Below are 10,270 nucleotides of genomic sequence, written 5' to 3' on the forward strand. Positions count from 1 at the left end.
CAAAACTTCTAGTCATGGACCTCATGAAGTCCATGTTCCTCCGTGAGTCTGTGGATTGTCAATATAAGGTGGGAAGGTATACAATAGGTAACCTCCAACGGTATTTTTTGGCAATATATTTGCAAGCGATAAACCTGCTCTTTCACTGTCATCGGATGTTTTGGATGAGACATAAGAGTGGTGTAACGTTATAAATGTTCGTGTAATTGGCGCGGATGGAGACTCTGAGTACACCTTAAATACTAGTATTCTTACGGATCATATGAATTGATTGCAGGAGTATTAGTTTCTAGTGTATCCTGATGGACTATAGGGCCATGGATCTCTTCTATATCCCGGTTTTCAGTCCCATTCTAACGAGCGTCTACCAACCGGTAGGTACTGATGGTAGTTACCTCATGTCAGGTTCTGAAGCAGTTACAAAGCATTTTATTTGCTGCCGAACTCGGTTCACTCACGTACGTATTACCATTCGCTTACGCGTATTTCAAATCTGGCGCGACCCAGAGCTCAAAAGAGACATCCTACGGCTATCTTAGATACTGCAAGCAAAGCATTTCCATCTCGCAAGTCGTTTACTTGTATACTGTGACACATTAATCACAAGAGCGCCTGATGGTGGTAAAGCCCAGGAAGCTTCTCCAAGCCTTATATATAACGAGGGAGAGTAATCGATTACAGGAAAGTTACAGGAAAGCCTATTGCCTTTTAGACTGATAGTCGATTACAACTTACAAGGGTCTTACAACTCTGCTCTATGATTTTTATTTGAGTAACCAGGAACCCCATGAAGAAGTTTGAAAGAGCTCCGTTTACGATACTTCCATCAGCCCTACAGTGTCTCTATTGAACCGTGTCGGCTCGGCGTTCTGTAACTTAACGAGGCTCGTTTAACGACAAAGCCTTTCACTACAACAAAGTTTGTCTTGCATACAGGATAGGCTGAATAAAAGAGTAAAAATCTTTACAGGAAATTAAGGGACATTAATTGATTGATTGAAATAGAATCTACGTGTCAGCTTGATAATCACGGTTCGTGTATCATGGTTAGAGCGGGTCAATCTAATGTACATGTTTATCTTATTTAGCCGTTAGACGTCACTATTAAACCGCGCCGTGCGGACAACTAGCTTGTTTCTTCTAGAACTTTCACATTCAAACAATATTTACTGAGCAGAAACGAACAAGCAAAATCTGTATCCCTGTAATTGGTGCTGAATGACTCAAGAAAACTGTTAGTCCTATTCTTACCCCTGTCCTTGGTGCTGAATACGTGTTGACGGCGGTCAAAACTGTATGCTAAGATTCCTAGGCCTACTGTCTGTATGCTTTTCTGTTGTCCGCATGAATTTTATTGGTTTAAAAACGCCATGCAGCTGGGTATGATATATCAGGATGACGCAGTGATCGATGCAGTTCCAAAACTTTCATTTTATTTATTTCTGAATGATTTGACTTCTGTAAATAATAGTACTAAAAAGTGACACATTGAAAAAATGACAAAATAAAAAAAACAGTAACATCGGCACTACTTATGAGTTAGATGATAAACATAATGCTAACGTTAGTATGTATAACCAAAGAGAGAGATAACATTATACATCTATCCGTATAGAATCTAAAATGAACTTGGTTAAATGCAGACAGCACAGAAACAGTTAATTGTCATATCTCATTAACACAGCTAAATCTTTGTTCTACATATACGTGCTACAAAGCTGTTACTTTAATCATATCTATGACTCATTACAAATGACTTCTGTTGTGACCTGAACCGTAGCCTTGTCCTGGCCGAACAGGCTGAAATGACCAGCAGCATCCCATATCACACTCATAGGAAGCAGTAGTGGTAACACAAGCTTTTGGCACCACTTCACCAGATGGCACTGTCACTCTAATGTTACATATAAAACAAACATACTGCAATTGTAATAAATTAGCCAACGAAAAGTCTTCTAGGATGGTCATTATGTTCAATATATAACAGGTTGGTTATATGGTACAGAGTTTACTTTATGCTAATAATCAGTTTGGTAGAATACAAAAAAGAACATTAGTGCTATCTAGTCCACATTATTTCCATCTGTTTAAAGTTACTATTGTCCGACAAAATGGATGTATGGAAAGAAGATAAGCGATCCGACGCTTCCTACTCTTGTCACTAGGTGGCACTTCACAAAATTAAGTCCATCCCATCAGTCATATTCCTCATGAGCAGGCTGTGCCTGGTGGAAGGTTGGGTTGATGAACTTGGTGGTGTTGGTTACGTAGAGAGGATTCACATCCTACAAGAACATAAGAAGGGGTAATGTATGTATCCTCATCTTTTATCCATCAAAAGTACAATAAAAAATTCACAATTGTCACAAATAAAAGTAACGTAAAAAAAAACAACTTACTGTAGTGAATTGCACTTTTTGTCTTTCCTTCTCAAACTCCATAAACGCTTTTGTGTCGTATATGTGGATCGCCACACGCCAGATGATGACAAGGATCAGACCAATCAGAACGATGCCCCCCACGATGCCCAGCACAATGGGAATGATAGGAGCACCTTGTGGACATTCTGGAGGGAGGAAACAGGGAATACAAGGTTTGAAATTAAAGTCCCAAATTGACTTACTAAGGAGTTATTGCAATAACACTTGTAAAAAAGATATCAAATACCAAGTAAACTCTTTCCCACATTTGTCAAGCTCTATGAAGCGTACTAATATTGTAAAGTAATTTGAGAAACGAATTGATAGAATTCTTCCGCAATACCTGGGTCCGTCTGTACTCATAGTCATATCTTTAACTGTTGGTATTATGTATATGTCTATTTGTATGTTTTCTTTTATTTATATCGGCCATGGATGCCTGAAAAAAAGAATAAAGAAAGAAAGAAAGAACGAATACAATATTGCACAAGCCCCACCTTTGTCTCTCTGTACTGTAACCACCAACATGTTGTCTTCTCCCCTCCCGTACTTGAAGGTGAAAAAGCAGCCATCGTCGTCGTCAATAAAACGGCATGTCTCTTGGGGAATTGGGCTGCTCTCTGAAATCAGAAATATAATCCTCTAATGTAAGGTCTGCACTAGTACGAGTACTATCTGTTCATCGTGCAAATGAAACACTTCAGAATTTCAAATACTAGTATCAATATTATTTCCTTCTGATGTAGAAAAAATCATTGTCGTTTTTTTTAGTTTCAAGTATTGAGCCCAGGAAGGTTTCAAAATTATTATGCAAATTACTTTGAACACTGTGTTGAAATTATTGTATTTTGGAGAGAACAAGCCATTACCAAGTTTACACTGACAGACATAATGACAGTTTGACAAATGAAGAAGCATATTTGATTGTTGCAATTAATGTTAATAATGTTATAATGTTGTGTACCATGAAAAATTGAACACGTACCGGGGAAAGTATCGACTATTGTGGAATTAAAGTTACATCTCCGTTGGCATTCTGGGGGTGACAGCGCTCCTGACTGGAACGCTTGGCACTGCACACAATCCTTGTTGAGGGCACACTGCCCAGGACAAGCCTTCAAGTTCAGGAAACAAAATGTGCTTAGTGTAACATCGTGCTTTATCAAGCTCGAAAACTTATTAGACTATACCAAGAATTGAATTTTGCCGCGATAAATGAGCCTCTATGCAGGATATCATAAGAGGTACATGTACTGCACTCACTCACATTGTGTCTTGCAAAACAGGATGTGAACTTACCGGACAAGTTTCACAGGTTGGGCCGGAGTACGGACTGCTCTTGTAACATTCGCACCTCCCACAGACACATTTGCCCTGGCCGTTACATATTCGCTGAAGAGAAAATCAAATCAAATCAAGTCTTATTGTCTGGACGGACCAGGTCATACTGTAATGATGACAGCCAGCTGAATCTCACAGATGGCACATACGACTAATTTAATATTGAATTTGTTAAAAACATTGAATTTGGTTACAATACTGGATAAACACAATAAAGCGTTATACTGTCAAATGAATGAATTGGTAGGCACATCTAAAACAGCTATTAATGTGGTAAAATGTTAGCATGTTCTACCATAATCCTGTCAGGTCGTACTGTATATATCTGCCACCCTGAAAACATGCGTCCAAAGAAATTGTTCCTCACTCCTCAGTATATACTGCTTCTCTGAGGATACAATCTTCCACACAACGTTTGTTTTACACTTGGAGGACTCACCCCATCCGCTGCCTTACACGTGTCCTCCCGTTTGGAGCACTGACAGGCATTTCCACTCCAGCCGTCATTACAGCGACACGTGCCACACTCACACGTACCTCGATCCGGACCTGTCAGAAATCATGATTTTATTGTATGTTAGCAGAGTATCCGCGGATAGCTTGATTCGTAAAATGTTATGAAAAGTGTGCTAGTTATAAAATGTTCATTCTTATAATTTCAGATAATCGCATCAGCAAGATAATTTCTACATGTACCTCCACAAACCATCCCCTGGTAGCGGTCACAAGAGAAGTTATCACACTCGCAGAATTGTCCGTACACCTCCTCATTAGGGTCCGGCCTGTCGCTACAGGAACACTGTCCACAGATGCACACGCCCCGCCCGGAGCACAGCGTGTTGCTGTTGTTTGCCTTGCAGCTTGCAGTCACGTCCACAGCACCTTCTATCGAGTCAGCGCTACACTCACACTTTGAACCATATCTGGGGAGGTGAAAAACAAAGAATCAGGATGTTTACTCTGAGGACTATAATTTTTCAACTCAAGTTCGAAGTTTAAAACCTATATCAACCCAAGGTAAATATGATAAACCTGCACATACCTGCCCTGGTCACACACACAGATGCCACACTGCAGGGTGCCGTTTCCAGAGGAACATTTGGGGCTTGCCTGCACCTGATGAAGGTGAAAAAATATGGATGTTATCACTCTACAGTAGAGGACAAATCTTTTCTGTTACGAGATTGTATGAGGAGTCCTGAATACTACTCGTACAAGGCATTGTAAAAGAACAATTTAGTGTAAGAGAGCCTAATGGATTGCAATCAGCCGCAGAACTTATTAACTTTGCAGTAATTGCTCTGAGCGTTAAAGAATTATATTTTGTTGAGTACCGAATTATCCACTTATGTTGATGTTACAGATTAGATGAGACACCCCCCAAAACGTACGTGTTTGTGCAACAAATAACATACTCATGCAACTTACCGCCAATGCCTCACACTCACAGCTACAGAGGAATTCCAAGTTGACCTTGAGTTCATCACCAAAGCCCACTGGGTCCAGACTAAATGTGGCAAGGTTGCTTTGGCCCTGTCTTGGACAGTCTTTGACTTTCACGTCGATGGCAAACTCTGCCTGCAAAAAATTTGTTCTGAATGAGTGGAACAGAATTTTTCTTTTGGAACTTTCTCCTTAGCTTTACAAGGCCATAAATGGGTATAAGGAGCAGTGAAAAATAACATCATCTTTGGACCATAGGACTGTCCCCACAAAAGATGACTGGGTTAACCTGCAACTAACTTTATTTGAATGAAGAAGCTGGCAATTTGTTTTTATTACAATTTTGAGGATACATTCAATGAAACGTGGTCTTACTGTGTCTCCAACTTGAAGGTCCATGCATGAGTTTTCCCCCTCTACGGTCCCACTTGGACACACAGGTGTTATAGTGATGTCAACTTCCGGTGGGAGGTTGACAGGCTGCAGCTTCACTTCCGACCTCAATTCCTACATCGGTGGAGCAAAAAAATACATTAAAAATTAATCTATTTTAGACATCAATACATTGGTAATAAGTTGTCAGTTTCACCTACAACGATTTTGTATATAAGCAAGCATACTTAGCATTCCTAGAAGAAGTGATCTCACCTTGTATGCATTTGTAACCAGGTCCACAATATTGGACGAGTCATCAGCTAGCTCTGCTGAGCGTGCCTTGTCGAATTGGTTTGACAGTTGCTGAGGAGGTACAGTAGAAAAAATTGTCAGTAAGTTCTTAGGTAAGTGGGTTAACATCATATCTTCAACCAGAATGCTTTTTCAGCTGGTGAATATTTGGGATAATGAAAAAGATGTTGAATGGGTTTTTAGAAAGTAGTTTATGACATAAAGAATATATAACATTAGAGAAGATAAGACTTTTGCCTACGTCATGACTTTCATTAAAATGCTAAAAATGTTTTTTTTATCAAGACAGTCTTTACCTTGTACACCTTGAGTTGATTTTTTGCCTGAAACTCAGTAACGGCAAAAATGGGTTGAATTTTCTGTTCCCTCAAAACCCTGACAAGTTGTCCCACTGATGGATAGTCCTGTGGGAAAGACGAATTATCATCAATTTCTGAAGAGTGAAAACTAAGTAAGAAGACATGTTATTTCTGCACATGCTCGTTACCTGATTGTTTTCGTATATATGATAACAATTCATAGCCTGGGTACCATCCTACTTGTATGCCGGGGCTCCCATACTCGCTTCCCTACTTCTTAGGGATGCGAGTGTGGGAGCCCCGGCATACAAGTAGGATGGTACCCAGGCTAAACAATTCAATCACCTGGTTGTTCAGTGCCGTGTACTCTCGATTTACTGAACTCAAATGGCACGCCCCATCATTCGGGGGTAAGATGGCAGCCAGTCTCCCATCACCTGCCATTTTGAAGCCCTCATCAGAGGCATACAGCACCATTTTGGTGGCCTTGTCACGCCAGCCAATCTTTTCCTGGAAGAAAGCAGACAACAACCGGTATAATAATGTCCTATCATCAATATTGATGGGAAGAGAAATTTGCTCGTGAATGTTACCTCCTAGTTTCAGAAGTACACAGTAGTGCAATCTCTCAAGACTGTTGACTTACTTTGCATATGGCAACCTGGAGAAGGGCCTCAAGGCCTCCCTCGGTGACGTCTCTGTTAGCAGAAACGTCCTCAGGGTTTGGCAGCGTTCTTCTCAAGGCGTCTGCATCATCGGTCAGGTCCAGAAGATGGCGGAAACCGAAAACTGGAGCACACTGTGTGGCTGGGTTGGGACAGGGGTCTTGTAGGCTAGTGGCAAGAGAAAGGTATTTAAATCCTTCTCAGTATTAAAAAATCGATGTAAACATCTTACTAATCTAAGATCATTTCAATGCTGAAACTATGCCTCACCGATCCTTGTTAGTGTTCACCATTGGCAGCACAGTCTTGTCTAAGAATATGCCCAGGCCAACACGGAAGTTGTTTGTTAGACTCTTCATCTCACGAACTGTCAGTAAAATAAAAGCAAAACGTTGATTATTATGCTGGACATATGGCTCAACGGCATCATCACCTACCACACAAGTTATCCCAAACACAGACAATCATAAAGGAAGCATATCTTTGATGTTATTTTATGTACTTACTTAGTTCTGAGTTAATGTCGACCAGTTTGGAAACATCGTCTTTCATACTGAATGACATGTCCATGAGATAGTACAGGTCCAGGGGGTAGTCTTCCACCTGCCGAACCTGCATGGTCAGCTGAGCAGTGTCACCTGCCGGGGTAGAAGGAGAGAGTATGACATAGCCAGGTTAGCAACAGTCCATGCGTGGTCATATCTATAGTAACACAATGACATGATCAATATGTGATTTAGAGGTGGATAACGACAATCATATACATAATGGAAAATGTAATTTTGAGTATTGCAGGCTGCGGTTGTGTCAAAATAATGTTCGATGTACCTTTCCTCATTTTTAAGCCGACCTCCTGTGGCCTGACCTGGATAATGTTGTCTCCACTTTGTGCTGTTGAGCTCAGGGGCAGATCCTGAGACAAGACAAAATCAACTTTATAGAAAACGTACAGTGCCAAGTTACAGTGACTAAACCCTGGCATGTGCTCATTTTTACTTCTGTTTTTATCCAGTCTAAGTCCATGACATAAACTAAACTTCTCTCAAAAAGACAATAGTTCCAAAATCTGTTGCCTTGGTTTTTGTTGGTCCCTCTGTGGTTGGATTCTGTATCTTGGTTGACAGACAAGCGTTCTTCTTATGTGTAGTGACGAGGTCACAGCGTGGTCCTTGGTAACCCTGAAAGATGATGGAGAATTGTATCAAAGAAACGGATGTAGGCATAAGTTTTCATGAAAAAGTGAATTATTATTGTAGGCATCTCTTTCAGATCAACAAAGTTTGGTTCAGTCGATGTGGATTTGTTTGATCAAAACGTCTTCACGAAAAGGACGCTTTAAAACAATGACGAAACCTCTATGTATATCTACCAGTGGCTACTGCATTGCTCATGATCCTGTCCATGGTACTGAAAACCATACATGCATTCATGACCTATTTTGTCCATGATGCTGAAAACCATTTATTTACTAATGTTCTTCGGTACGTACTACAGTTAACTTTTCCATGCGAGATGATGGGATGGTTTTGTATCACTATTCAATGAAATTGCTAGGAAATCAACTTTGAAAATTAAGTTAATTCTGCAGAGTAAAGAAGCAGACGAAAGAAAATGTCAACAATTTAGCTTTTGGCCACAATCTGTCCTCTCATTTGTGACAATGTGTAACAGTCTACTAGATGTGTTAGTGTTAGGATCTGATCTGGGAAAGGTAGAAATGTCGGTGTGCTCCCAGACTAGTCGTTCAGCGGGAGGCTCTCATACCGACATACGGGTGAAGACGACTCACCTCCTCCGCACACCACCCGCATGTCGGACCTTGGCGGAGACAGTCGGCGCATGTTGGAGCGGAGCATTCTTGATCTGAAATCGACGAATAAGCAACTTAAGATTTTTAATTCGTTTTGAAACCGGTTTAAGATTTATTTTCTATGCTTTTGTTGCGCTTAAATATATTTTTGCATTACTTTAAATACATTAGGAAAAGAATATATGGGTGGCACACCTTCCTGTGGTCAAGATTCGTTTTACACGTATTGGCTTTCTGTATGAAAAAAAAAAAACTAGCGTAATATGAAATGTTCTATACTAGATATGTTGCACAGGGCCTTTATTCTTGTTGTACATGATCTTAATTACATGTTGTGGAAGTATATTCTATAGCTACTCACCACTTTTCCCCAATGATGCCAAGACGAGAAGGCACAGCAATATACCCAAGCGACCAGAGCCAGATTCTCTTTTGCTGTGAAGTACAAAAATTGCAAACATTGTACCAAGACCGTATTATTTAGTCGTGAATGAAAAAAAACGTACTGCAAAGCCGATAGCACAGACGACAACTAAAGCTGGTGACAAGCCTCCTTTGCACAGGAAATGAATAGAAAACTTTTGCACTTTCATATGCTGGGAATGTTTATGTTCGGAAAGAGGAACGTGTACAGAGACATGTACATGTACTATGCATGCATTAAAATAAAATGTGATCAGGCCCTTTTTGTATATCTATATGTTCAATATTTTTTATAACCACACGTCATATAACGAAGGTTTATTGGTAATACATAAGAGACTGAATCTAGTAGGAAAATTTGGAAAACATATGACAGTTGCTTCTGCAATGAGATTCACAATATCAAAATTTCCAATTTTGAGATTAAGAAAGCAAATTTCTGGGAATTAAAACAACCATAACATCTTTCTCTATGCCTAATTTTTAAACATATGGTAACTACTTAAGATCTCTTTACACTAAACCTAGCAGACAAATATGAGCGACGATATGCGAAGGTCAGACTGATGACCCGTAATACCGACATAACCACCCGGATACACGCCTGAGACTACCGCCTGTCATTGTCATCGAAATACTTCTGGACTGACTCAACCTTAAATCGTAATGTAATATGCATGGCGTAATGTATTTATGGTCACAAGTCCTTTTTCCTCTCCTCCTAAATTATGCATGTACATCGATTTTGACATCTGTTGCACACGGTGACCCTGGCTGACGAGGGAATTGATTTTTTTAATCGCATAGGTTGTCATAGTTATACAGAGTCTACGAAAGAACCTTAAGTTAAATGTCGGGCGGCATTTTTGTAAATTATTGTAGATTGGCAAGCAATATAGCAGAATTCGGTATGACGCCCATAGAGCTATCATGAATTTCTAACCTGATACCATTTAGAACATATACAGTACGTATGGAGGCAGATCTCGTGAAATATCTACGTAATGACGTGATTTGCGTACTGATCAAAACAAAACGAAACAAAACAAAACAAAACAAAACAAAACAAAACAAAACAAAACAAAACAAAACAAAACAAAACAAAACAAAACAAAACAAAACAAAACAAAACAAAACAAAACAAAAACAAAACAAAACAAAACAAAACAAAACAAACAAAAA

At 39.7% G+C, this 10,270-nt stretch overlaps 1 protein-coding gene across 1 annotated transcript in view; it reads right to left on the minus strand.

The window, feature by feature from the left end:
- Positions 1-1,421: 1,421 nt before the first annotated feature.
- The window catches only part of LOC109463081 (integrin beta-1-A-like), a 9,518-nt gene continuing 669 nt past the window's right edge, over positions 1,422-10,270 (minus strand). Inside the window, exons 2-21 of the mRNA XM_019759794.1 lie at positions 9,027-9,100; positions 8,645-8,718; positions 7,929-8,033; positions 7,684-7,768; positions 7,362-7,493; positions 7,126-7,222; positions 6,837-7,023; positions 6,536-6,700; positions 6,188-6,295; positions 5,853-5,942; positions 5,580-5,711; positions 5,190-5,339; positions 4,804-4,877; positions 4,458-4,684; positions 4,201-4,310; positions 3,720-3,812; positions 3,406-3,535; positions 2,918-3,040; positions 2,400-2,566; positions 1,422-2,285 (exon numbers count right to left, since the gene is read on the minus strand). Coding sequence (XP_019615353.1) covers positions 2,196-2,285; positions 2,400-2,566; positions 2,918-3,040; positions 3,406-3,535; positions 3,720-3,812; positions 4,201-4,310; positions 4,458-4,684; positions 4,804-4,877; positions 5,190-5,339; positions 5,580-5,711; positions 5,853-5,942; positions 6,188-6,295; positions 6,536-6,700; positions 6,837-7,023; positions 7,126-7,222; positions 7,362-7,493; positions 7,684-7,768; positions 7,929-8,033; positions 8,645-8,718; positions 9,027-9,100 — 2,413 coding nt within the window. The 3' untranslated portion in view covers positions 1,422-2,195. The remainder of the gene's footprint in view (positions 2,286-2,399; positions 2,567-2,917; positions 3,041-3,405; positions 3,536-3,719; positions 3,813-4,200; positions 4,311-4,457; positions 4,685-4,803; positions 4,878-5,189; positions 5,340-5,579; positions 5,712-5,852; positions 5,943-6,187; positions 6,296-6,535; positions 6,701-6,836; positions 7,024-7,125; positions 7,223-7,361; positions 7,494-7,683; positions 7,769-7,928; positions 8,034-8,644; positions 8,719-9,026; positions 9,101-10,270) is intronic.

This window comes from Branchiostoma belcheri, unplaced genomic scaffold, assembly GCF_001625305.1.
Source record: "Branchiostoma belcheri isolate BF01 breed outbred unplaced genomic scaffold, Haploidv18h27 scaffold121, whole genome shotgun sequence".
Classification (NCBI taxonomy): Eukaryota; Metazoa; Chordata; class Leptocardii; order Amphioxiformes; family Branchiostomatidae; genus Branchiostoma; species Branchiostoma belcheri.